We start from the raw sequence: 27,209 nt of genomic DNA, 5'->3' as shown, positions 1-27,209 counted from the left end.
TGGTGTTAGGAGCACTTCACATACATCCAGGTATTTCCTGCTTTTCCCCCACTTCCTTGCTGGAGTTTCGCTAAATCTTTCCTGCTTCCACCCTGCTTCAAGATCCTGCCAGTCCCTTGTCTTGCTGAAAGGAAGCCCTGGCTGTCCTTTGCGGGATGCTTTACCACAGCTGTTCTCCACAGCCCGACCACACACGGGGCTCCTCCGTGTCCCTGGGTGGCTCCTGCCTCATTGCTCCAGGTGTCCTGTTCCCCTGAACCTCCTTCAATGGCCCCAGAGCTGCCGCTCCTGCAGGACCTATCCTCTTCTTGCAGGCTGGAGTTAAGCTGGGAAAGCAAATGAAGATGGTATCCTTCGTCTAATTTCCCTCCTTCCTGGACTCTGAGCCCCTCCTGCCTGGGTACCCTCTCCAGGCTCAGGACTTGCTCTTGCAGTGCTGTTCTGGAGAGGAAAGGGGAAATCTCAGATTTCTACAAACCAAACTGGATTATGGCTGGCAGCCATCGTTTGGAGGTGAGCAGAAGGAGCATCTGTCCCCATTTGTGCTGTGCCCGCAGCGAGGACTCGGACCTGACCAGGTTTCCCCGTGTGCAACTTTCCTGGAAACTTTTGTTTGACCTTTGGTCACTTATCTGGGATTTGGAGAGCTGAGCAGCGGGGCTGGAGTCTGACCGGGCTGTTGGCTTCTGTGGGATGGCCGGACACCTCTCACTCCCTCCCTGGGCACGTGCCACCCACCCAGGGCTTGCAGAAAACTTGCTGCAAACTCCTCCAGCTCCCTGGCGAGCCCGTGACTCCTCACCCTGCGTCTGCCAGCCCTGAGGGGCTCTGATAAGAAAGCCCAGACGGGTGCAGCATGTGCTTTGGAAAAAACATACTTACAAGATGGGTTGCGATAGCTCCAAAGGTTTATTTGTCTGCTACGATTTATCAGGTAAGTGACGTGTGCAGCTTTCTGCGTCCTGCCTACTCCTGCCAGTGCAAGGAATGAGTAAAGCAAGTCATCTGCTCCCTTCCCTAGACCTACTGAGGAGCTCAGGGGGACCTTTTAGGATTTCCCAGCTGCTCTGTGGCAGGAAGATGCTTTACTTTGTCCCACTGATGAGTCCTGGCCCCAGCAGGGATGTCCCTCACCATGGGGAGGGCTCCAGGCTGAGGGTGCAGCTTTCCCCCCTCCCGGAGGCTCAGAAATGCTTGTCCTCCTGACAGGAGCCCGGAGCGGCTGCACTGACCCAGGGGCTGCTATTTAAATGATAAAGAACTGAAATGTTTCAGTTTTAAGCCTGGGGAGCTGGTGCCCACCCAGTGTTGCCCGGGCACAGCTCTCCTTGCTGTGGCAGCACCAAGATGGGCAGCCGGAGGTGGTGGTGACGCTGGGCTAACCTGGGGTGGCCATGGAGCCAGAGCTCCTGCTGCTGCCCTGGCGAGCTGGGGACAAGGCCAGGGAGGTGGCAGGTGAGGGGCTATGGCCAGGAAGTGGCGTGTCCCTTGGGAAGGGCCAGCGCACGTCAACAGTGAGCAAAGCTGTCCTCGGTGGTGTCACGGAGGTCCAGGCCTGCCACGGCTGGGGGGTGAAGGCAGGTGAGGTTGTTGTAGGTGTAGATGGGGACATGGGCATCATCCCCCTCAGCCACAGACTGCACAAAGCGTGGGACCACCACAGGGTGCTGCAGGGAGAAGTCCCGCAGGCCCTTCAGCGAGCAGTTGCAGTGCCAGTTGTTGCCCCCCAGCCACAGCTGCTCCAGGGCGAAAGAGGCACAGAGGAAGCCCACTGAGAAGGTCTCCAGCGAGTTGTTCCTCAGGCTGAGGTACCGCAGGTTGGCCAGAGGTGAGATGATGGTGTTGTCCAGCGTCTCCAGCTGATTATGAGAGAGGTCGAGCCAGAAGAGTCTCTGGAGTGGGCTGAAGGTGTCCTGGGAGATCTCCAGGAGCTGGTTGGAGGAGAGGAAGAGGTACTCCAGGTTGCTCAGACCCAGAAAGAGCTGGGACGAGAGGTGGCTCAGCCTATTGTGCTTGAGGTCAAGCTCCAGGAGCTCGTGCAGTTCACTGAAGCTTTGGTCTTCAATGACAGAGATGGCGTTGTGCTGCAAAAAGAGTCGCCGCAGGCTGGACAGGCCGGAGAAAGTGTTCACCCGGATCCTGCCAAGGCAGCTCTGCTCCAGGTGGAGGCTATGCAACTTGGTGACCCCCTTGAAGACGTAGTCAGGAAGAACCTTGATGCAGTTCGCAGACAAGTGCATCACCGCCACATTGTATAGCCCCAGGAATGCCCCAGCCCTAATGTCTTGTAACTGGTTGTTGTTGAGACTGAGGACCTCCAGCTGACCCAGACCATCGAAGGTCCTTTCCACCAGGCCCCGGATCCTGTTGTGCCCTAGCTGCAGTTCCTCCAGGAACTGGAGGTCTTTGAAAGTCCTGGGCCTCAGGCTGGTGATGGAGTTGGTGGATAAGCGTAGGACATGCAGGCTCAGGAGGCCCAGAAATGTGTCCTCAAACAGTGAGATGAGCCGGTTGTGGGAGAGATCCAACCACCGGAGGGACTTCATGCCCATGAAGGCACGGGGCGCAATGGCATTGATCTGGTTGTGGTTCAGGTACAGCTTCTGTAGCTTCTGCAGCTTGACGAAGATGTTGATTTTGATGCCCTTGAGTGCATTCCCGCTTAGGTCCAGCTCCTTCAGCTCAGTAAGGCTGCAGAAGAGCTGGTGCTGGAGGTAGGCGAGTTTGTTCCCAGCCAAGATCAACTCCCTGAGGTTGGGCAAGTCATGGAAGACCTTGTCAGGCAGGACCACGAGTGAGTTCCAGCCCAGGTTCAGATACCAGAGGTTGGAAAGCCCAGCAAACAATCCTTCCTCCACCTTACTGAAGTAGTTGTTATTGAGGCTGAGCGAGACGAGGTTCTGGGTGTGCAGGAAGGTGTGGGGAGCCAAGTGCTTGAGGCGGTTGCGTTCAAGGTGGAGATGGTAGAGGCTCCGCAGCCCGTGGAAGGCATGCTGCTCCACAGCGGCCAGCTGGCTACTCTGCAGGTCCAGAAAGTCCAGAGCCGAGACGTTCCTGAAGGCAGCGGCCGGCAGCAGGGTGAAGTTATTGCCATCCAGCCAAAGGGCTTTGGCGTTGGGGGGCACATCCTCAGGCAGACGCGTCAGGTTGCGGGCACTGCAGAAGACATTGAGCTCTTCACTGTAGTCATCCAAGCTGCAGGCACAAGGGCTGGGGCAGCGCGGGGGGTCTACGTCCCCCTGGTCCTTTGGTGTGTCTCCCCCGGGGGGCTGGGAGGCAGAGGCCAGCAGCAGAGCCAGAGGGAGCAGGAGAGTGATGCCCGCTGTGGAGTGCAGAGGAAAGGGTGCACTGTCAGTGTGGGGTGATGGATGCCCCATGGGACCCCTCCAGGAGCCCCCCAGACCCTCCTGGCTGCCTGTGCTGCCAAGAGGGGTGTGGGTGGGTGGATGGAGGGTTCAGTCTCAGCCCGTCACACATGCTGGGCAGCTGCAGAAGGTTTCAGAGGCTGGATCTGCCTTTGGGAGAGGGCATGGGACTGTCCACCCACTCCTGCCACAGCTCAGCCCCCTCAGATGCATGGACCCCTGAAATTCCTCCCTCTGTATTCCCTTCCCCTGGGGAAAGGCCAGTTTCAACACCCCCGGCCCCCTCTCCTTCCTCCCCACCTGCCCCCCTTTAATTTGCTTTTCCTTAGAGCTGAGGGGTCTTGGTGCTGCAGCCCCTGTCCCTCCCTGCACCCCTGTCCAGGTTTGTGACCTGAGATGCTACGGGAGCTCCCAAAATACCTTATTAGCAGCAGAGAGGAGAGAAAAGTTCAGGGTGACTTGAGTGCGAGGCCCCCACAGAGTTGTAGAGTCTCCCCCCCAGCCCCACCTGTCCCCCCTGGACTGGGAGAGAGTGGGGACCCCCCTGGCCTTACCTTTGCCTGCGCTCATGGTGGCGGGCAGCACTGCCTCTCTGCTCTCCGGTCCCGCTGACTGCGCAGGGATAGATGGAGCAACCACCTTGAAGCCCGTCCAGCCGCCTGCCTGGCTGGGCTTAACCCCACTGGTGCTGGGATGGGATATGAGCTGAGCCCCCAGAACAGTGTGGCTGGGGTGATGGGACAGGGGCTGAGCTCCCTAGAATGGTGCAGTCAGGGCAAGCGTGACCTGGGATGGGCTCCTTGCTTTTCTCCCCAGTCTGTAACTGCCTTTATTGCAGCTTCAGAAGCAAGGGGTGAAATGAGAGGCTGAGGAGGACAGGCTGTAGTGGGGACAGTGGTTCTGGATGAGGACAGTCCTGCTGGAGATGGATCTGGTGGGCAGTGAACACTCAGGGATGGAGGGGGCAGCTCCACGGTATGCCCCATGGCTGTGTCCTGGGCTCCTGAAGGGTCCTGGGCAACAACACCCACCCTGCTGGGGATGCACTGGGCTAAGCCCCAGCATTGGGACCTGAAAAAAATATACACGGGCTCACAGCATCCATGTTGCACAGGAGACTGGGAGGATTAGCCTGACTGGGATGTGGGCTGAAACACCCAAGGTTTTATGATGGTGAAAGTAGGAGATGTGTCGGAAAATGGGAAAAAGTTCTTCTCTGTGTGGCTGAACCCACAGACCCCTGCTGCAGGTATATCTGCCTCATGGGTGGAGATGCTGTTGAAGGTGCAGCACCTCTCAGCTTATTGCTTTTGTGCCACAGGGGAAGCAAAGAGCAAAGCCCAGGTACCACTGGGGAGGCGATGGCTGCCAAGACCTCTCAGCTCCTCTGCCAGCCCCACATGTGGTGGGACGATAGCAGATCATCCTCTGGGGCTGGTGGATCGCTCTCTCTGCCTGGCAGCTCATCAAAACCACCTCAGGGAGGCTGGTGACCTCATTCTGTGTCCCAGGTTATTTCCCCACCAGTGTCCAACATGGCTTTTGCAGAATCTTTTACCAGTTTCCAGGAAAGAGGAAATTTTTTAAAAAGTCACTTCTGCCCCAGTGAGAGGAGCTGTGAGGGCCAGTGGCTGCTGGATGGAAAAGCTGTGGCCAACCCTTCCCAATGCCCTGGTATCCCCATTCCTCCTTGGCATCATTCACATCCATGGATCCAGGAACAGGTATCTTCTGCTGCTACTGAACCTCTTCCCACCCGCAGTTTTCCCCGTGCCTGTCTCTGAGGTGGTGATAGAACAGGGATGCTCTCTGTCACCAGCCCTACGCCACGGGCATCCCCACCATGCTTCCACCTCACCCATCCCCACAGGAGCCTGGCGTCTCCCCAGGGCACAGCTCAGCTATTCACCTAACCTGAGCAGTTTTAAGCAACATTCTCACCAGCCGAAGCAGGTTCGTGCTCATGGGAAGAGGCACTGGTGGGAGGCAGCCAGGCTCCAATCTTGCAACTCAACTTTCCCACAAGCACTGGTTTCTCCCTTTCTTTATGGCCCTGAGAGGTGCTCTCCTCCCCCTCTATTTTTAATCATCTCTTCTGGGAAATTATAGATCAGAAGGGAGAAATGAGAGATGGAGATACACTCACCCACTCATAAGCGCTAAGCACATATTGACACAAGGTGTAATCAATGTGGAAGCTAAAAAGAGCTGAACCAGCACAGACCAGCCAGCCAAAACCCACAAAACTTCTTTGGGAAATTTAAACGAGCCCTGCCTGTGGCTGGGAGCAGGTTTATCCCTGCCTCCAACAACTCTTTTTCTGCAAAAATATCAGAGCTGCAAAGAGAAAATAAAGAGGGTAAATAAGCAAATTCCTTTCCCAATATGGCTGTGGTGCAGGCAAGAGCCTGACCCATCTTCACCTTTAAACCTCCATGAGGTCAGCTCCTCCAGACGTGTCCCACCACCACCCATGGCAGGGGATGCTCAGCCCCTGTGGCACAGTTGGTCCCACCAGCATCACCGTGAGCCCATCCTGCACACCAGCACGTCGTGCCTGCACAGGGTGATGTGGTATGGCAACCCCCATAGGGTCCTCACCATGGGTGTCTTCCTCCCACCATGGCCTTGGTCAGCACTGACCTGCCCCAACTGATCCCCCCATCATTTCAGCTCCAGCAGTTAATCTTCCCAACTGGGACCAAAGTCTGAGCCACTCCACCTGGTTGCCATGGAGAAGGTTGTAATGGTATTAGAGGAAAAGCAGTAAAATCATTTTAAAAAAAACTTTTAAACCTATTTAAACTCTAAGGAATCATTACCTTCCCCAGAAGCGCTCCCATGCCCACAGGTCTCTCCCCAGGGTTTCTCCACCCCATCCATTCTTGTGGGTAAAAATGCCACCAACTGTCCCTGGCTCCATGTTCTGTTCCCAGATACTCCAGCTGGCTGAGCTGGGGAGGGACTGATGCTAGTGGGCCTGCCAGGTCTGTCGGAGCTCCCTGGTCCATCCCCCCACCCACAGCAAGTGGCCCAGGGCCAGCTCTGGGTACCAGCAGGGACAGCCCTGACCCAGCTTGAGCCCTGGGGAGGAGCAGGGATGTGACACGGGAGGTGCTTTCACAGCTGAGTTAGGAAGTATTTTTAGCAAATGTTGCCAAATATTGTCCCTGCCTGGTAGAGAGCATCTTGCGTTGCCAGGGCAACCAGTGCTGCTGCTCCTCATCCCAAACCAAAAACGTGCAAGCCCCGGCGCTGCCACTGGAGGGAGCCAGGACAGGTGACATTGGCATCCCAGAGCTTGTGCCGCTGTCTTGGGGACACCTGCAGGGACCAAGCTCCCTCCCACTCCCAGAGAAACCCTCCTGGCAGAGATGGGATTTGCCCGGTGCTCACTGGCTGACCGCATTTCCGGTCATCCTGGTCCCCATCAATAGTGTTACATCATTTTTCACACAAAACATGCTGTGTTGCTCAAGATGGGGATCTGACAGTGCTGACAAGAGGTTTTGGCAGCTGCTGGCAAAGGTCCCCATCAGCATCTCCAAGCACCGGCTCACGCCCTGCCACGGCTGCAGCAGGTTCGTGCTGGAGCTGGGAAAGGCGGCTGATGTGACAGCGGCTCCTGGGGATGCTAATTACCATGCAGGTGTTCCATGTGGCCACGTGAAACCGTGTCACCTCCACCAGCCTGGCCAGGCTGGTTGGACTGGGGGAGGCAAGGACATCCCCAAGCTGTGACTCAGGGGTGTCATCATCGGAGGCACAGATGGGAAATTTCCTAAACCCTGAGTTTTAGGGTGAAAAGAGAATCCCTGGGAACAGGGCATTAGAGACACACGGGGACAGGGAAGGACAGGAGAGCCTGTCCCAGCAGTGGGCAAAGGAGGAGCGGCCTGGTCCTTAGGGCATCCAGCTGGTGGGATAGGGTGGGAGTGTGGCAGAGGGGCTGCACCCCTTCCTCCTGCCTGAGGTTGCATGGCCGTGACCCCCCGTGCTGCCTGCTGCCTGGCTCTCCCGCCTGCCCAGGTCCAGCCTCCCCTGTGGGGAAGCACCTGGAGATGCTGGGGAGTGATAAATGGAACATGAGTTGTCACCGGGCAATTGCAGCCCAACAAACCCATCATTTCCTGGGTTGCATAACAAGTAGCATGTTCAGCAGGTGGGGGGATGATTGACCCCCTTCTCGTGAGCCCCCCCGGAGCACACAGCCAGCTCTGGGGACACAGCACAAGGCAGACCTGGACCTGTCACAGCGGGTCCAGAGGGGACCACAGAAATGGTCATTGGGCTGGAAGACGCTCTCCTGTGGAGAAAGGCTGGGACAGTCGGGGTTGTTCAGCCCGGAGAAAACCTTTCTGAAGCCTTTCAATATATGAAGGGGCTTATAAAAACGATGGAGAGAGGCTTTTCACTGGGACCTGTAGTGACAAAAGAAGGGGTGACGGTTTTAAACTGGAAGAGAGTGGATTTAGGCTGGATGTGAGGAAGAACTGTGCCTCGTCCGGGGTGCCCGGAGGAGCCCGGCGGGGCGGGGCTGGACCGGGAATAGCACGGCCGGGCACCGCGCGGCCTCCCGCCGCCAGGGGGCGTTGCCGCCCCGCCGCCCTCCTTCGGAAGGGGCCGCGCCCGTTGCCCTGGAAACGAAACGCGGCCGTACTTGACTGGGCTCGGCCCGGGGCACCGGCTGCCAACACCGCAACCGTGGGGGCGACCTTGCTGCTCTGCGCTCCGCTCCGCCCTCTCCTTCGGCGGCAGAGCGTCACCCCGGGGTCATCACCCCGGCGGCCGGTGCTGCCCCAGGATGGGCCACGCAGGGCTCGGCCCTCGGCAGCTCCCCGCACCGGCTGCGGCCTCCAGGCTCCCCGGGCGTGCGGGTCCAGCGGGGGATGCTCCCGCGGCACCGCCCAGGGAGTGTCCGCTAGAGCCGGTAGCGAATACAAATTCGCTTTGCTGGTGCTGGAAGCCAGATGGAGCCAGTGGCTGTGTTACCGCCGGGCCCTGCTGAAGCCCCAGGAGCCGTGGCAGTGGTGGCTGTGCCCTGCACTCCTCTCCCGGCTCACCACGGGGACACGGGCACGGGCAGAGCTGGGTGGTTGTCCCTGCCAGGGGCTGGCAGGTCTGGCTGGTGCTGGTGGAGAGGGGAAAATAAACAGCGGGCATCAGTCTGGTGGGTGTGTGCTTGAAATCTTCAGGCGGTTTGCTCTTGAGATGCTGTTGTGAAATATACACTTTGGTTTTGCTCTGGAGCAGTGATGGAGATGTGGGGCTGCAATAACACCCTAAAAACCTCATTCCTCTCTACCCAATTTTGCTATTTGTGGTGTTGGCCAGGATAAAATTTGCTTCATGTTTCCAAACCATGGGAAAAGTGGCAATTGTTTTTTCTGGTGCTGGTACAGCACCTGCCACAAAAGTGATTTTTGCCTGGGTCTCCCAGGCACTGCAGGAGCATAAAATAATACTCTATATGTTAATTAGTCCTATATTGCTATCTGCCAGGTGAAACGGGCACCCCTGCAGCTCAGGGAGCTCCCAGCTTTGCTGACGAGCTGGGGTGGGCTGTTTTCCCCTGTGAATTAGGAGTCTCGGGGTCCTGGGCACGCCACTGCTGATGCCGGGGCTGTCTTGGGTAGCGGCATGAGCCAGCCTGTGCACGTCCCTGCAAATGCCCGTCCTGAGATGCTGTGTGGGGCTGAGAGTCAGTGGGAGATGGTGTGTGCCTGCAGAGCTGCGCCTCAGCTCCTTCATGTGCCACAGCACCCGCTGAAGACTTCTGAGCCCCTCAGCTCTGTAGGCGGTGTGGGAATTTGACTTTCTGCTTGGCAGTGGGTGTGCAGAGACTGTGAATTCTTATCAGCACTTTCATTACCTTAATAAAATTACTTCAGGTCTGTTAAATTCTTTTGCAGAAAGATAAAACTTAATTGCATGTTTCATTAGCTTCTCCTTGCTCTGAGCCCCAAAAGAGCTCATCCTCTGGGTCTCACTTCCATGGCTGTTCATAAAATCCATGTTGAGAAGCTACAGGATCTTCTCCAAGAACTGGACTAGGTGAGGAGTTGATAAACTCTGCTCAGCACAGAACTGCTATCAGGATGGCCCCTCTCCATTTTTCACCCTCTTAGCTTTGACAGATATTAGGAAATTATTCAGAGCTCTGGTCTTTTTGAACATTATATTGTCAAAGCTTTTCTTCTGTAAGAGACAAGTTCTACCTAAACTCACCCACTCTACAAAAATAGCAGCAATAATAAGACCAAAGTGATGAGATTAAAAACTGGCATTCATTTTACCCTATGTCTGCTGCTCACCAAGGTCTTCCAGCGTTATCCACCATGCCTCACACTCTCCATTACCCTCTCTCTTACATCAGAGATTCTGTTCAAGTACTTGTAGCTTTGCACACACTTGGGAGTTGTCCTGTCCAGGCCTGGATGGCCGCTGTTTGGAGTCAGCAGCAGCGTGTAGACCAGCACAATCCAGATGTAGCACTGTCTGGGCTAATCAGTTTGTTTCGGTCATGCTTTGCTTTGTAAGTTATAGTTTTCCATATAGCATCTCTGATGTGAAGTGATATATTGGGGAAAGCTGTTCCTGTCACCAGCTGCAGCTTGGTCATAGCTCAAAGATCCTCTTACTTTTTGGACACAGGAAACACAAGGACTGTAGATGTCAAGAGAAAATTGCCCTGAGGAAAGTTGGTGTTAGATGTTATTGGAGGGTCTTGCAGCAGATGTTTGGATTAATGGATTAATTAATTGATTAATCTGATCTGAAATTCTCAAAAGATCCCTGCAATAGAGATGAAGGCCATCCCTACAGCAGGGTTTGGGGAATGGTCTGTAATATAGAGTGGCACCTCCTAGCTGGCAATATCCCTTCACTGGGGGTGTCTGCTAAGCTGCTTGTTTCAGTATCTGCTGTGTGCTGCCTTAGAAATATGGAAACCTCCTGACAAGCATCATTTTTTTTTCCTGGGGTGGCCTTAATAATTGGCTCCACCTTAAGGTGGGTGCTGCACCTGCTAGTAACCAAAGTTGTTAGCAACTTTGCTTGTGCCCTACCTCAAGGGAAAAGTTGCTCCCACAGAGATCCTTCCTTTGCTCTTTGGTTGCTCCTGGACTGATACCATGCAAAGATTCTGACCTTTGAGCACATGGATTTTGCAAGTGTTGCAGAGAAGGAGAAGGTAAGTATTCTGACAGAGCATGTGCAGCACCTTGCTCACAAAAATGTAAGTATGAAGGTCTGCAACCCCTTCCTGGGTCATGGAACCAGTGCTCTGCAAAGCAAATCCTAATTGCAGGAGGAAAATGGCAGCTGAAAATCCCATGTACAATCTGTTCAGGCTCTGAAAAGCTGGTTATGCTGCGTTCTTCCCTTCTGCCAGCACTGTGGTGGGATAATAGCATGGGTGAGAGGAGGCCTCTGCTGGCTGGTACCAGCTGCTGGAGCTGTCGTGTGTCTCTAGGTGCAGCTGCAAGATGGGAATGAGAGGCTGTACGGGCTTGGAGACCTGCAGGAGAGGATGGGGAAACCGGCTGGCTCCAAAACAGATTTGTCAGCCGGAATGGTCTTCAGCGAAAAGGAAAAACTGAAGGTAAAACACATACTTGAGGAGTTGGAGAGAACTGAGCTGTGAAGCTACATGAGGCCAGTAGGTCTGCAGTGGAAAATCTGGTGGGAAGTGTTGTGGTCTCTTTCTAAGGGGTGTATGTTCTGAGGTCACATTCTCTAGTGTGACCTGTTGAAACAGTATGTTGGTCTCAGAATTAGTCCATGGCCTTTAAAATGTCTTTTCTCTCTCCTAGATTTCCAAAGACCTTGTTGATCTCCAGATCGAGACAAACAAAATGAAGGAGCAGTATCAGACGGAGAACTTCAAACTGAAAAATATGGTATCCAAAAGTCTGAAGTAGAATTGCTTCATCTCTGACAATGCCTTTATCCAGAACCACAGTTCATTGTTCATCAGTCTTTGCTTTGCTTGGTGCACGCTCATGGCTTTACCAGATAAATTAATTCCCCTCCAACACCCCAAATACCGTGAAACTCATCTCTCTCTAAGTCATAGCATATCAGAACCTGTTCAGTCAAATAAATGCCCTGCGAATGCTGCTGGTCTCTGCCACAGTCTAATTCTGCTGCCTCCCCTCTGCAGATCCTGGCCCTGGAGAACCGTGTGGTGGAGCTGGAGCTCTGCAGTGAGAAAGTCACTGGGGAGCGGGATGCCTTACAGGAGCGCCTGCACACTCTGGAGAGCAGTTGGAAGGAGCTGTCGGATGAGTACATCATTTTGAAAAGCAATTACCTGGCCCTAGGCAAGGAACTGGAGCAGGAGGTAAGACAGGTTGTAGTCTTTGCTTTGGTGTTCTCGACTCCCTCTCACCATGACGTGATCTACAGCCAGCTTGGCTGGCTTGGGGTTGCATATCCATGTCACAACTTGGGTCCAGTAAGGTTTGTCAACTGTGAGATGGCGTTGCTTGGGCATGGTTTTGTTTTCAGGGCCCAGGGATTTCATGTAACATGGTCACCTTCTAGCAGGGCTTGCAGAACCTGCTCTGTTCAGCAGGGACAGTGCTGACCCGTGTGCTGTACTCTTCAGGCACCCCGCTGTCGAAGTCTTTTTCTTTTCATGCCTTCCCAGATCCCCATCACCACCAGTAACGAAGAGGTCACTGCAGGGCTGGTCTGAGTGCATGCTGCAGGTCCCTCTTGACTGCCAGCACGCTTTGTTTCCCTTTTTTCTGCATGGCTTGTGCAGGCTGCACGTGAACTGATTGTAGTTTTTCTCATTTCTTATGGTAGTAGGAAGAGGCCTGGAATTTTTCAGGTCGGCAAGTTTATAAAACACTAAATGTAAGCAAGCTGCTGATTGTCCCTTAAAGTACAGCGAATTTCCTGGTGACTCTTAGCTTAGTGATGATTAACTAAAGTCTTTTGGGGCCAGATTTGTGTATTTCTTTGGCAAGAATAGCTACTTCAATAGACCTTCCTCTCTTCCCTCCCTCTCCCCCCTCCCATTTCTTCTTCTTTTTGAATTGGATCGGATGACTGACATCCTCCAGCCTCCCTCCCCTGGCAGATAGTTTCACTGGTTCAGCCAAATGACCTGGTTTACCATGCCAGCCCTGTGCAGAGCTGTGAGGGCAAGATGTGGGACTGGGACCAGGCATATTGGTTTAGGCAGTGTCCAGTCTGACTTTATGGTAAGCCTCTGTAGAGCTCCAGTAGAGGAGGATAGGAGTTTGTGATCATCTTGTTGCAAATATGTGAGTTAGTGACTGTTGTGAAGCTATCATGTGTCTCCTGTAAGCTGAAAAATGGAAATTTCTTAGGAGGAGGCAAGCTCAGCTGCTTGCAGGGGTGTGAACCCCCCCGTCGTCCTGCCAGAGCACGAGGCAGAGCTCGTGCAGCCGATTGTCGGCAAGACAGCGCGCTGCTGAGACACGGCGCTGCCCGGCTGCGGAGGAACAGCTTGGCATTCAGCAATTCTCCTTGCTTCTTGTCCCCAAGGGGTTGCAATTTGTTAGTCAAAAATGGGATTTTCAGGTGGCTGACATCTCTAAATGATGGGTTTAACAGGTTGGTGGTAATAACACCCTGTTTGTACATGGGTGTCTCAGAGAGTGAAAGCACATGGATTCATTTATGTGTCCGGATAGAATCCTGAAGAAATAGTGGAGCAGGGTCCAGAAGTCAAAGGTGAAATGTTATGTTGTAATTCATAGGCTGAGGATTTTACCCCAGTTTCTTGGCTCCAACTACTGAGTATCCTTGCCTGAAGCAAAAGAGGCTCCAACTTGGCAGGCTGGGACTTGTCACGGCATGGGCCTCTTGCTCATTATTTTCCCAGTGTGGACTTTCCCAAAGGAAATGGGAAAAGCAGCCTGTGGTTCTGCCCCCTCCCCTTCCCCAGCGCTCTTCGGGGGAGACAATGAACCTTTTACACATTCCCAATTACAAGTGCTACTTGTGACCTTGCCAATATGTTGTCATGGCTGCTTGGCGCAGAAGCAACTCGGCGAGCTCATTCACGGTCCCTTGTCCGGGAACAGTTAGAGCTGCTGAATTGTCGTGGCCCCCATTGTCCGGCTCAATTCACACATCTCCCTGTGTCTGTCCCCAGCGAAGGAGCACGGCAGAGCTGGCCTTGCACGTCCCTGGGGAAGTGCCTTCCAGAAGATGCCAGTCAGGCACTTTGTGCCTGTTTTCTAACTTGCTGTAAATTCTTCCTTTGCGAGACTCTGACCTTTCCTCGACTCGACTCTCTGTTTCCTCCTCCTCTTTTGTTCGGCGGGTTTACGTCGTCTGCATCAGTGGTAGGAAGTGAGGCCATCGGAGGGAACCCAAGTGCCTGTGAACCAGTTCCATGCCGGGGTTTTCCCTGGAGCTGGGCCAGGCTTGGGAGCACAGGGGAGGCAGTGAAACCCATAACAAACCTGGAACTGCCTCTTTCTTTCGTTAAGCTGGTACTTCTGTGCTTGTGTGACCCCCTCTGATCAAATTGTCAGGGCTGACAGCTGCAGATGGATCGGTTTTGGTTGGAGAACAAGCAGCCTGTCTCTGCGTAGCTGTCAGTTTTCACAGCTGTATATCTCACCTCTTTGTCAGCCTCTTTTCTCCTCTCCTCTCTCCCTCAGCCCACCCTGTGCTATCTTTTGATAAGCTATTCTCTCCACAGATGACTCAGATGACCTCTGCCTCCCATCCTCCTGATTCACTGCCATGGTAACAATTACTCAAGCTTGTCCCCAGTCATAAACCCCATCAAAGCTTTGTTATCTACATAGAAACCCTCCCGTGAGACATGAATTCCCCCAGTGTTCCTTCCAGATCACCTGTAACGGAGTCTTTCTCATTCAGATCCTCTTTATCTTTTGGAAATGTGTCACATTCACACCAGCACTGCTTTGAATCTTGCTGCCTACACCATGCTGTGGGCTGGCTGCTGCTGGAGGGATGCGTTCAAACACAACTGGAATTATCTGGGTGGCGTCAGCCTAGATGGATGGAGATCTGGCCCTTCTCCTACATTATGGAGTCCAGCACTGTTCAAAGCCATTGTATGGGGAAAGACATGCCTGAAGTGTTGGGGAGCTGTGCGGAGGGTACAGGGTTGGAGTGAGGAGGGAGGCTGGAGGTCAGGACGCAGAGATGGTGACGGAGCCGTGCCCAGGGCTGGACTGGCACCGGGATCTGTATCTAAATGAGAGAGTGAGATGGGCAGAGGGAGCAAGATTACATGTGAATGATGATGCATTGCGATGATACTCACTCTGCATTTTTAACAGTTGGACTTGATCTTAAAGATCTTTTCCAACCGAAATGATTCTATGATTTCCATGGGAATTAGAAAATCACTGATATCTTTGGACATATGAGAGAGAACTAAAAATGAAACTTGCTTTTAGGAGGGGATGTGGGTGCCCGCCTTGTGTACACAGCAAGAGCAGTGGGTATGTGCTGAATAGACAGCATGTAGAGCTGAAAAGGCAGGATTTCAGAAGCTCTTTCCTTCTTGTTTGACCCGGCAGGTCATGAAGAAGGAAGAGCTCAGCCTAGAGCTGCTCAACCTGGCCAATGCCAGGAGCACCCTTCCCTGCACAGAGAGCAACCAGCACCACTCCCCCACCCTGGCCGATGAATCCTCTGCTGAGCTGCAAAGAGTGCGAGGAATGGTGCGTCATCTCTCAGCTCAGAAGGTGAAGGTAAGGACCTCTCTGCCCTGTTGCTGGCTCCTTGGAGAACAGGGATCTAACAGGCACCTTCTTTTGTCTCTTACTAAAACTGGCCAGATGATGTAGTTACCTCCAAACACAAGCAACAAAAGCTGGAGAGAAACGTGGGGAGGGGGTCTGCTCCTGAATCTTTGCGAAAGCAGAGTGGGGAATTTATTCCAAGTGTGGCTGACACCTCTTGGTGCTGACTTGAATTTCGTGGATCAGCTGGTGCCTTGATTTATTTTAAATTTTCTTTAATCTTTGCAGTTGAAAAATGAGACTAGAATAACTCCAGCTCTTGTGCAGGCAAAACCTGAGAGAGGGCAGCTGTGGTTTCCTCAGTCCGTGCCCCTGGGTGAACAGAGGCAGGAGTTTAAAAGCCAAGAAGTACAGAGGACACAAGGACACATGCTTATTTTCTTCTTGCTGATACTTGAGAAATATAGCTCCCAAAACTGAGAGCACTGAGGTGCTCCCTGCCTCCTTCCCATCTGCAGCCCATGCGATACCGGCTTGGGCTCTGCCACCAGCTACTGCTGACACTCTGACACTCGGACTGAGACTCTCCCTCGGGGGAACAACATGTGTGCACCTCCACGTGCCCTGTATCCAGAGCACACGCTGCTTCTGGTGTGCTACAGGGCACTGGTCACTTCCAGTTAAACCTGTCATTCCCACAGTATGTCACTGGTCAGCTGTCCTTGTGCTCAGCCGGAGGCTCTCCTCACTTGTTCCCCACTCGTGAATCCCTCTGCTTAGCTCAGCCCTCTGTCTAATCTTCCTCTTCCTTTGTCCCTCAGTTGCTTGGAAACCAGGATCACATAAAAGTGGAGCTTGAGAAACTGAAGGAAACCTACGATTTGCAGCAGCAGAAGCTGGAAGAGAGAGTGTGAGTGTTTGAGAGCATGTCCTTCTATTTGGCTGGGCATTTGTGGAGCTCATTACAGCTGAATTTGATCCTTGGGCACAGGAGAGGAGGCAGCCTGCCTTGGTGGGGTACAGGGTGGGAAAAGATGGTTCATCCTTGAAATAAGTGAGACCTGGAAGAAAAACCTGATATTCTCAAGGCTCCTAAGAGGATCAGCTGTGTGCTTAGAAGTCAGTGGTGTTTAGGTACCTGACTTGCCTACACGCCTCTGAAAATTCACCTTCTGTGGCACACAACAAATGTGTGACAGCCCAGAGGTGAATCCAGCCCCAGCCTGTACCCCCCCAGCAGTTCTTCCATCAACAGGCTGGATTTGGGTTGGTGTCCCAGCAAAGGCTGCCGCAGCAGAGATACTGCAGAACGAGATCCTCCTACTGGGGAGGACATTCACCTTTGGTTGTGAGAGCTCTGGGGCTGCTGGTTGGCACACATCGGGGGGCTGGCAGCTGCCCCTGTGACATTTCTGTCACTTCATAGTGATTTCTTTCTCCAAGCTGGCTGTATTGGAGCCATAGAGGAGTTTGGGGGTTTAACACAAATACGCTTTCTTTCTGTGTGCCCAGGATCATGATGGGGAAGGAGCTGCAGGAGGCGAAGGGAGCGATTGGGGACACGCAGCAGAAGCTGGCGGAGCAGTCAGCGGTGAGGGCACGCTCCCTTCCAGCCCCCAGGACCCAGGGCTGCCCCTGCTACTCCACTCATCCTGGGTGCCATCCACCTCTCCTGGAGCTAGCAGGGGGTGGATGTGTCGTATGGAGGTACTCTGACATGTCTCCCTCTCCAGGGACTTTGTCACACCAAGGTGAAGTTTCCTTCTCCAGGAGTGTGATGCACATGGTGGAAGGTGCTGCTTGCCACAGGTGGTGGGAGGAATTTTGTTCACTGATATTTAGAAAGGTGGTAAAATCACCAGGGTGTGGATTGCAAATGACAGAAGGTAGCAGGGGAGTAGGGACTATAAACATTTCCAGTGGGCTTCTGTGAAAACCCAGGACCTTTCCAGCTCTAGTCAAGCTGAATATCTGGAAATGAAGTCCCCCATCTCTTATGGAGCTGCAGTGCGTGTGTTTGCTGTGCCCAGGTGCTGCTCACCTCCCAGAGCCAGCTCCAAGAGGTGGAGGCGGAGAACTCCCAGCTGCAGCTCCGGCTGAAGGAGCTGAATGAAGAATATCGCTCCCGACTCACGCAGTACCTCAAGGACGTGGCGGTGGGTACCCCCAGCCCCAGGGGCTCTCCTGGCCTGGGGAGCTCTCTCCATGCTCACTGCCTACTTCTTGCAGGCTGCTACTGTTTCCCTGCCTTGGTGGGCAGTGGAGCAGAGCAGGCAGTGGGGCTTGGGGAGCCATGCTTGTAGCTGGAAGGGGGCTCAGAGGGAGGAGATACCAGCCCCCCTCCTCATCCAGATTTCTTGTATGGCCACACTAAAGGGTCTGTGAGTTTCCGTTGAGACTTTCTTTCTTGATCAGATTACTTGGATTGAAAGATACTCTTATTTACAATGGCTGCCTTCCAGTTGGCTTCTAATCTCCATTGCACTGACAACTTCCCTTGGCAGGCCAGGCGATGCCACTTCTGGCTGTCTTTGTCACCGCCTCCATGGTGACTCTGCTGCTGTCCCTGCAGGGAGCTCTGCCAGACCCCATGGTCTGCTACAGAGCTGTGTAACACGGGTGCCTGGGACCTGCTCTGGGAACAAGCACCTTTGGTGCAAGCAGGGCCCCCAGAGCATGGTGAGGGCTCTGGACAAGGCAGGTGCAGGCATGGATACCTGATTATACTGAGCAGTGAGATGTAGGGGATTTTTTCTGCCTCCTTGGGTAGCAGTAAGCAGGTTTTGGCAAGAGCTTCTGTGCTGGTAGAAGGCTGGTGCCAAAGAACATGGTATGGTGATCAGGAGACTAAGCAAAGCAATTTTTGCTATTAAGAATAGTTTAATTTCTAACAGAGCAATGTTGAAGCATCTCCTAGCTAGCAGAGGGAGCGGGACGTGGTGAAAAGAATACGGGACTAGAGATGGTAACTCCCGATGTCGATTCATGTTTCCCTGGGTGGGTCACTGATACAGTACAGATGCCATCCTTGTCTGGAAACGGTATGATGGAAGTTAATTAGACTTTCCTTCTTTTAGAAAATGTAAGATATTCCCTATTCTCTCTGCCTTTACCACAAATATGCCAGGACATTCTTTGTAGGAAACAGATTACATGCCTTTGAGAATTACTTGATCACCTCAATTTCTTTCTCTGTATGTTTAAAGGACTATGTGGACAGCAAATCCAGCAATGTAACAGGGCCTAGCAAAGCCCTAGGTGATCATGTTCACATGAAACGTTTTGTGGACAACATGCTGAAGGACATCAGGGCTTCCTACAAGTCTCGGGAAGAGCAGCTAGCTGGAGCGGCACGTGGCTACAAGAAACGCATGAAGAACTTGGTCAAGAAGCATGAGAACCTGCTGATTGCTTACAGGTAGGGCAAAGCCAGGTTCTGGGCTACCTCTGTCTCTTCAGGTTCTTGCAAAGGACTGTGTGGAAGTGCCCCGTAGCACCCAGCCCCCTGGCCGAGAGGGGGGTCCCAAGCAGAGCAGAGGATCTGGAATGCATGTTTATCTCCCTGCTCTTGACAAGCCAGGAGCAAGGAGTTTCCAGCTACACATCAGAGTGCTCTGGACACTCGGGAGCTGCTTTGCACATACATTTCTCCTGTGTAAAATTTAGAGTGAAAGATTGATTCCATGCTGGATGATGTAGAAATGCAGAGGTACCACAAATAACTCCTGCCTCCCAGGCTGTCTCTGCAGTCCTCTCAGCTCTGCTCTCTCAGCAGCTTGGGCTGTGGGAAGCAGTAGAAATTCTTGTGTCATAAAAGCCACAAATAGCTCTAGGATGAGCTCCCCTCAAAAACGCTCCCAGGAATGTTGTGCGTACCACTGGGCTCTCCCACTTATCCTTTGCAGGTGGCCAGAAACCAGTACCTCCATCAGTCGCAGCAACATTCAGTGCTGTTACCTGACGAAAGCTACCAGGGACTAACCTCTCTGGCACATTACAGGCTCCAGCGAGAGCAGATCCGGTCCTTGGGAAGCAGTGCTATGGACTGTGGCCCTGCCGAGCTGCACTTTGCCATCACAGACCCAGAGCTGCTGACAAACACAACCCAGGAGCTAAACCGGCTGCGGGAGGATAAAGCAAAACTGGAGATGCAGCTGCATGAATTGCAGAAGGTGGTGGCTGGGCTGCTGGCTTTCTGTGGGGGTGAAACTGGGGGGTGGTGGGGAAAGTCTCAGAAATGATAGATTCAGCCCCTTCCTCAGGCATTCCCTGGAGATTTTTTGTGTCTGTTCTCATTTTGGGAAGAGACGGGATGTCCAAGCAGTCCCCTCATCATTTCAACCATCCTGCACAGGTGTGAGTTGCAGTTAGATTGGGGTCTTTGAGCTCTGGGAGGGATGAGGAATAGCAGATGTTATGGGAAAGCCACCAGACCAGCAGACTCACTGCTAAATGCAGCAGCAAGTAAGGGAGGATAGGATGGGGCTTTCTGTTCTTGAATGCCTTTGCCTCAGCTCAAAAAGCTGAGGGAGCAGGAGACCACACTCAGAAAATTGCCGGTCAGCTCCACATCCTCTCACTGGTTCTGCCTGGGCAGAGACGTCTCTTGATTTGCCCAAGATACATTCATTTAAAAATTCAGAGGATGGGAAAGCTGAACCTTAAGACTGTCCTGCACACAGTTTCATTGCCAGGGCACTGGTGGCTGTTAGAGTGCTGGGATACTTTGTGCTACTGTTGAAGAAAGTGGCAGAGACTGTGGTGAGATTGCGATGTTTAATGCTTACAGAAATACTGTTCTTCCTTTGCCTTCAGAAAAGACTGAAAGAAACCCCTGGTCTTCTACTGTCCCCTGAGCAGTAAGTGCTGTTCGTTTCTCAGGATAGTCGTAATTATGAATAATCCTTACTGTGTGGATTGAGGGGTCTTTTCTGCTTTACTTGGAGACAGTAATAAATAGGGAGAAAGCGAGCTCATAGGGACTCATCCGAGAAGAAAAGCCAGCTGTCGTCTCAGTGCAGCGTTTCCTGCGGTGAAATGAGTTGGTCACTTGGGCCTTGATCCAAGAAAGCTCTTAAGCACATGTTTGATTTAATCATGTTTTTAGTCTCGCTGATCTCCTTAGAAGCTGAAGTTCAGCATACGCCTGAGTGCTTTGGTGGAGCACAACCTGAGAAAGGCAAGTGAACCACCACCCGTTTGGGAAGGTCTTGTTTCTCCTCTTTCCCAACACAGAAGCTGGGCTGGAACCCTTAGGTGACTCTGTACTGATACCTTCATGGCTTCCTGACATGCACTTTATTTGCTCAATTTTTATGTGTCTCTTCCCCCTGTCCCATTATTCTGTTGAAACTCTATCAACTATAGCTGCGGAGAGGTGGACCAAAGTGTAGGGGAAATCAGAGCTTTTTCATCCTTTTAAAATGTGGTGGCCTAGAAAACACCTCAGGTAGTTCATTAACTGGATGCCAGGACTGAGGAGTCAGTCAATGCCTGAGCCACTGGGCTCCAGAGGAGTGTCTTAGAGAAAAGCTTGAGCCTTAGCCAGGCCCTGCCATGTTTTCCACACTGAAAAAAAAGTAGTAGTTCTTGCATAGATGCATTAATTTTGGCAGACTCGTCACAGGAGCAAGCACAGAAAGCCCAAAACCTGAATTTTAGTGATTCATTTTGTTGTTAAGGTTTTATTTTTTTAGCTGCCAAGAGACTCTGCACACTTCAAATACTTGTTTTCTGTGTGCTGATGGGTTTATCCATGCTGTTATCTTGTTCCTCTAGCTAGAGACAGGAGGCCTGGTGTTAGTGCAGCACTTCAGCTATAGCTCCTGCTGCTTCTCATCTTTATCAGCTGTGTGGCTTCACTGTTTATTGTTCTCTTTGCTTCTGCTCCCATGAAATCTCGGCCGCGGTTTCCCGTGTGCCTGGGCTGGGAGGTTGCAGCCACCAGAGGGAACTCTGGCAGCCACAGCGGAGCAGCTCTTGAGTACAATGCATTCCTCCCTTCATACAACCCAAATTCCCCGAGCATCAGATGTGACCTGTATTTTGCTTATTCAGACTGGGACAGAATAGGAAGAACTTTCCCACGGCTGGGCTGCACAGACAGCTCACCTATCGCGCTCAGCGACCGGAACGGGTGGGTTTGTGCTCTGAAACATGAAAAACCCCAGCATTTGGCATTGATCACTCTCTATTACAATCAAATTCAGTCCTGCAGTGTCAGGTTCAGGACTCCTTCTGCACGGAGTCCTCTGATGTGTGGGTGTTGATGTGAATTTGGAACAAACTCAGCCGGTGCAGCGGGGAATCCCGGGCTGGCAGAAGGGCTGTGACTCTCATGCATGGGCACGGGGATGGCACCGCATACCCTGAAGTTTGGGGCATTGGGAGAGTTCAGAGCTCTGGGGTTTATGGTCTGATGGACACAACTTATGCCCAGCCCCTGAACAGAGCTGTGTGACCTGCAGATGGGCTGGATTTGAATGTCTGGGCATGATCAAAATCTGCTTTTCTCTCCTAGGCAGCTGGATGAGGAGGGCTGGGCAGAGGTCAGGAAGCAGCTCCAAGAGTTCGCACACACCACCCAGGTAGAGCACTGGAACAGTGCATCTGAATAAAAGCTTAACCCTTACCCATATGTCAAAGCTCTACTGACCTGGGGCCAATACACTGCTCCAGGCTGGAGCTGGGGAAGCTTTCTACAGAGCCTTGTTGTGGTTTTGGCCTCATCCCACCAAGTGACACTAGCAAGTCCCTGGCCAGTGATCTATTGGGGCTGTACTTTCCCTGCTGCTAAAAGAAGGAGAGCAGTCCTTATGGCTGCTCATTGCTGGGCCTTATTGATGCCTCCCTGGTTTCAGGACAAGGATTGAGGTATCTGTATAACAAACTAAGTCCATATTTAACCTCCTTCAAGTCTACTTTGAATCTGAATCAGCTTCCCAGCCTGCTTCCCTCTGGGTGCAAGGATGTTTGCACTGCGCTGTGGAACAGGGTGTCCCAGAGCAGGGAGGTCAGCTCTCTCCATCCACACTGCAGTCCCATGAAACCGTGGTGGTGCTCGCTGGGTGTGGGCTTGGCTGAGGTGGGGTTTGCTGCCTGGCAGCGATGGCAGCACTGGAGAGAGGGGTTGGTGCTGGGATCCCCACCACGCCAACTGCCGCCCACAGGGAAAGGGCTTTGCAAACAGAGCAGAGGTTCAGCTTTCTGTGGCAGACAAGGCTGTAGATGTGCTACCAGCTGGCTTCCATGTCATGCCTTCCTCCATCCTGAGGAACTGCTCCACCCTTCTCTGATCACGTAAAGCTAAACACCGAAATTGTGTGTATCTTTGTGGCCAAAAGAAGGGAGATGTGGTGACTGAGATATGAGAGTGCTGCACTGGGAGCAGGTCCTGCTCCTGGCTCTGCTGTGCATCTCGGGGCTGAGCTCAGTCAAGCACCTCAGATCTTCCTAGTGACACAGGGACTGTGCAGTTAATGTGGGTAGGATGAGGATCTACTGCCCAGTGACGCTATGCAAAAAACAAGTGGGGTTTTTTTTAGCTAAAATGGAAGGTCATTTCCCTTCACAACAAACCACCGGTGGAAAGGTGAGAAAGCTCGCTATGTCCCAGTGCCAAGTCTAGCGACTGCTCTGCCAGTTGTCTGTGAGGCCTCTGGGGAGTAAATGATGGCTTGGTAGGCAGGGGTTCCTGCCTGTCTTGGGGTGGCCCTGGCCCCTGTGCTCTGGCCAAGGAAGGCTGCTTGGTCTGCCCAGCCAATGCCCCCGGAGTGGTGGTACCTGCAGAACACTGTGCTGTCATCACCAGGCTACTTTCCCTGAGCACGTCAGTTTTGGGTTGCTTCTGTAGTCACACACTGAGCGGTGTTAGAGCTGAGTGATGGCAAAGTGGTTGGTCTCACCTGGCAGAGGGACTGAGCAACTTCACCCCCATCTCACAGAGTTCCCTGTTTTCTCCACGTTTCCTTGCTCCTCCAGGAGGATTTGGAGCGGGAGAGGAGCCAGCTGCTGACTCGGGCAGTGGTGGCAGAGGAGCAGGTGTCGGAGCTGCAGGAATACATTGATAAGCATCTTGCAAGGTGAGATGGCAGCATCCCACTTCACGTGTTCTCTGCTTTATTCTCAGAGTTTATCTCCCAGGCTAACTGGCAGTGACGTTGCTGTGCCTGCCACGCTGCCATCACCTGACCTCGTGGCTGCTTTCCCCCAGTTCTGCTGGCACAGCTGATGTTCCATAGCACGTCCAGCTGTGCGGGCAGCTGCCACCATGCCACGTTCTGCAGGGCAGGAAGAACAGTGTCTGGCCTGCCCAGCCGTACACCTCCTTCCCAGTGTGCTCACCCATTCTTTGGAGGAAGCTAAGAGCGGTTGCCTAAAATCCAAAGCCTCCAGCAGCCCCTGATCAGTGGCTCAACTGCGCTTGCCATAACTTGCCAGCCAGCTCAGCTGTGAACTTGGGTCAGACTAGCGGGCTTGTTGCTGGTACTGTTACCTGGCAGAGCCAACAAACACCTCTTCCTTGGGAAAATGCTGTGATTTTATAACTGCAGGGGCTCAGATCCCAGCCTGGCTCAGTGCCTGGTCTGGCTGGTCTGGATTAACTGTCACTGCGTGTCTTTAGCATGCAGAAAACACAAGGCAAAGTGTACATTTAAATTTATCATTCATGTGTGTGACTTATCCGTGGGATTGCGATCATGCAGGCAGTAATGGTGCTGCTTCCCCATTGCAGGTACAAGCAGGAGATCCTTCGGCTGAGGAAGCTCGATGGCAGCGAGGTGTCACACGTGCTCAGTGCTGGGGCCGCCAATACTCACTCCCTGCCCAGAGCCAGAAGGACCGTCAGCCACAAACCGTAGCTCTTCCCTGTGGCTCTCAGAAGCACCATGATCAGAGGAAAGAGCAGGATTCAAAAGGAAGGAGCTTTCTGTTGTGTGGGCTGGCCAGAGCAAGTATCTGTCCCTGTCTGAGAGCTGGGAGGCACAGTGAGGGAAACCACGTGGGTGTTCTCGGTCTCAAATTAACAGTACTAAAATGGGATGAGACAACTGCGTCTCATCTATCCTCTGACCCTTCGCCTGTAGGAATTCTGCTGTTCCCCAAGCACATCACGCCTCAAGACATAGGGTCATGTTCCCAGGCATCTTTTTACTGTTAGGCTGCAGGGACAAGTTCCCGTTGCTGCCTTTGCTCCTTTCTCAGCTTCTAAGAGATAAGGCCAGGGCTGATTCAAGCTAGACTTTGCTCTAAGAAGGTAGACAGCTGCTTTTTAAATGTGGGAAAACCTTTTTTTTCCCCCCCCCCCTGTGTTTGAGTGGAAATGTTATATAAGGTGAGCAGGGCCAAGCTGATTGTTCAGCAGGAGGTGATCTGGACAAATTCCTCCTGAGCCACCTTCAAAGGGACAGTGGAGCAAAGTCTGAGGCCAGGAGCCACATCTGCTCTGGCTCCAGGAGCACCCTGCGACTCAAAGGCAAAGCAAAACTCTCAAAGGAAGAGCCGTCTGAACGTTTATTTTGAAAAATTAACTAAAGTAGCAAATGTGCAGAAAGAGGCACTGGAGATTTAGCCCTTAAATCCTGTGATAATTCCAAGATTTCTCCGTCTGATTTTTGCCTTCCCTTGCTTTCCCCAAACTGCCCACTCTTTGGATGGACCACCACACTGCATGTCCCCAGGAAAAAGCCTGGCCAAGCATCCTTCTTGCTGTTGTCCTGAGCTGAGCCCGAGGGCTGGGGAGGCTCTGACCCTTACCACTGCTGACTCTTTAACATCAGGCTTAACCAGCTGCTGTTACACTGGGCTTCCCTCTGCGTGGCTCTGCACTGCTTGCCGCACCTCCTTCATGTCATAAGCCCAGACTTGGTCCAGCCCCTGCCCATGGGTGGTGGTAGGGGTCCAGGAGGGGAAAGGGAACCGTCCAGCTACCACCCGGGCTTCATCAGGGAGTTCTGCAAGGAGCTTGGCAGCTAAGGGAGGTTTCTGGGGAGAGAGAGAGAGAGACAGCCAGATGGCCTTAGAAAAGTCATGTAGTGGGGTCCCAAGCAGGTGGCATCAACCAAAGACCCTTCCAAGTCACAGGGCTAGTACTAGCCCTGCATATGGTTGGGACTAGAACAAAATAACCAGTGATAGGATGAGGGGAAATGGCCTCAAGTTGTGCCATGGGAGGTTTAGCTTGGATATTAGGAAAAATTTATTCATCAAAAGGGTTGTCAGGCATTGGAACAGGCTGCCCAGGGAAGTGGTGGAGTCACCATCCCTGGACGTGTTTAAAGGACTCATAGATGTGGTGCTTAGGGACATAGTTTAGTGGTGTATTTGGTAGTGTTGGGTTAACAGTTGGACATGATGACCTTAAAGGTCTTTCCCAACATAAATACTTCTATAATTCTATAAATTCCAGTGGTGCTGAGCACCAAACTGCTCATTCACAGTGATGCCCACTTGGCCTTATATTTTAAAGAATCTTTGCCACTGTCCCAGATTGTCTCTTTTTTCTGGAAAAACCCTCCCTTGAGCTTGCTCAGAACAAGACAGGTTGCAAGAGACTGACTTACCACGCTGGGGGCCAGAAACACAATCACATTGTAGCAATCGGAAAGATTCACCTTAAAAAGAGAAAAAAAGTGAGAATGAAAGAAGTAAAAGGCAGAGGGGGAGCAGCAGGGGGAGCTGTTCAAGTGGCCAGACACTTTTCAGGTGATCTTCTGAACCTCGGAGGAAGCAAAGATGTCCCACAACGTGTGGGACAGGATGTGTTGGTGTGACCGGGAGCTGGGTGTGAAAGCAGCGCCGCCTCATGCAAAATGCCTGCTTCCAGCATCATCCCAGAACCGTGTTCACTGTTGGGTTTTCTCCAGTCAGGCTGCAGGAACCTGACGCCAGCTTTAGCAGCACATCTCTGAAGGCCACCCTGTACCAGGAGCACCTAAGCCCTCTTTTCAAAGCTGCTCTGAGGAGCGCTGCTGCCTGCACAAGCAGCTGGCATTTCCCTGGAAAGGACGGTGCTTTTTCCACCTCCTAGGAGCAGCATGGGTCAGGGAAGGAGCAGACATCCAGATGCAGCCCAAGCCTTGGCCCTGCCCTAGCTATGGCCAGCGCTGAGCACAGCCAGACCCTCAGGATGCTGTTACCTTCCACAGATCTTTCTTCAGGAAGCAAACCTTCCCGCGGTACCCAGCCTTCCAGGCCCGGTAGTTGGAGAGATGCCACAGCCAGGGGTTGAGCTCATAGCCAACAGCTGGTCTGAGCCCTTGCTTATAAGCCTCTACCACCTGGAGAGAGAGAGTTGCAACTAAAGTGAACCTCGGTGCTGAGTTTGTGGGACAGGGGCTGTTGCCCAGCTCCACTCCCTCCCTCCTGCCAGCTGCTGGGCAGGGTGATGTTGGAACTTGACACCTTCCAATTGCAAAGGCTGCTTTCTTCCTTGAGTGGTTGTTCCCACCCTGCTCACTACATGTGATGTCTTCTAGGTCCATCTAAGACTGTCTAGGGCCACTTTGGACCATCTAGGATGGTCCAGGACCAAAGCCAGGAGGGCCATCTAGAACCACAGCCAGGAGTGGGGCAGCAGCCAGGTAGGGGGCTCCTAGGCACCCTCCCTGCCCTTTGCCCATCCTAGGGCAGCCCCAAACCCTCCCAGCCCCGCCTTACAAGTCGTCCATCTCCTGATCCCAGATCCACTGTCTTCCCCGAGCGTCCTCGTAGCAGAGCCAGCGTGTTCGCCACTTGCTGGGGACTGGAGGGCACGTAGGGCACCTGGGGGAGAGGGGGCCGGTCAGAACCGGAGCGTCGGGGGGGAATCCCCGAGGACTGGGCGGGGGAGTGGGGCAACAGCGGTACCTGGAGCCGCAGAGGGACCCGTCGGAAGCCGGGCATCAGCAGGGTGGCCCAGGTGGCCCAGGCCGCCACCCCGCTGGCCACCGCCAGCTCCAGTAGCTCCCACCCGCCCAGTGCCCCCCGCTCCGCCTGCCCCCACACCGGCTCCTCCGGCTCCCCCGGCTCCATGGCTGCCGGAAGGGGTGGCCCCGCCGCCCGCCTTCCGCCGCCGCCGCTCCCCGCCCCGCCGCGGGCCGGCCTCGGGGCTGCAGGCACCGGGAGGGCTGCTTCCCCCCATCCCCGGCGGCTCTTT

At 53.2% G+C, this 27,209-nt stretch overlaps 3 protein-coding genes across 4 annotated transcripts; 1 reads left to right on the top strand and 2 right to left on the bottom strand.

Annotated features, from left to right (window-relative positions):
- Nucleotides 1-53: 53 nt before the first annotated feature.
- On the top strand, nt 54-24,669 carry CCDC78 (coiled-coil domain containing 78). Of its 2 annotated transcripts, XM_071815293.1 has the most exons (14): nt 54-934; nt 10,840-10,968; nt 11,180-11,266; nt 11,530-11,709; nt 14,909-15,082; nt 15,895-15,983; nt 16,586-16,664; nt 17,104-17,229; nt 18,280-18,491; nt 19,074-19,245; nt 19,889-19,932; nt 21,594-21,660; nt 23,054-23,154; nt 23,808-24,669. In XM_071815293.1, the coding sequence occupies exons 1-14, from the start codon at nt 857-859 to the stop codon at nt 23,932-23,934; spliced, it is 1,665 nt and encodes a 554-aa protein (XP_071671394.1). In that variant the 5' UTR covers nt 54-856; the 3' UTR covers nt 23,935-24,669. The 2 variants fall into 2 exon arrangements, with proteins under 2 accessions (XP_071671394.1, XP_071671395.1); XM_071815294.1 differs by lacking the exon at nt 17,104-17,229.
- On the bottom strand, nt 898-3,961 carry IGFALS (insulin like growth factor binding protein acid labile subunit). The gene is made up of 2 exons (XM_065851101.2): nt 3,920-3,961; nt 898-3,322 (listed from the first exon to the last, which is right to left on the bottom strand). Exons 1-2 carry the CDS (start codon nt 3,933-3,935, stop codon nt 1,509-1,511), a joined length of 1,830 nt encoding a protein of 609 aa, XP_065707173.2. The 5' UTR covers nt 3,936-3,961; the 3' UTR covers nt 898-1,508.
- Nucleotides 24,569-27,209, bottom strand: ANTKMT (adenine nucleotide translocase lysine methyltransferase). The gene is given in 6 exon segments (XM_065851103.2): nt 24,569-25,057; nt 25,636-25,686; nt 26,212-26,352; nt 26,732-26,836; nt 26,921-27,118; nt 27,120-27,209. Coding segments are annotated over 6 exon segments (759 nt in total). The 5' UTR covers nt 27,195-27,209; the 3' UTR covers nt 24,569-24,868.

This window comes from Patagioenas fasciata, chromosome 15 (assembly GCF_037038585.1).
Source record: "Patagioenas fasciata isolate bPatFas1 chromosome 15, bPatFas1.hap1, whole genome shotgun sequence".
In the NCBI taxonomy this organism is placed as follows: domain Eukaryota; kingdom Metazoa; phylum Chordata; class Aves; order Columbiformes; family Columbidae; genus Patagioenas; species Patagioenas fasciata.
This window is presented reverse-complemented; position numbering and strand designations above follow the sequence as displayed.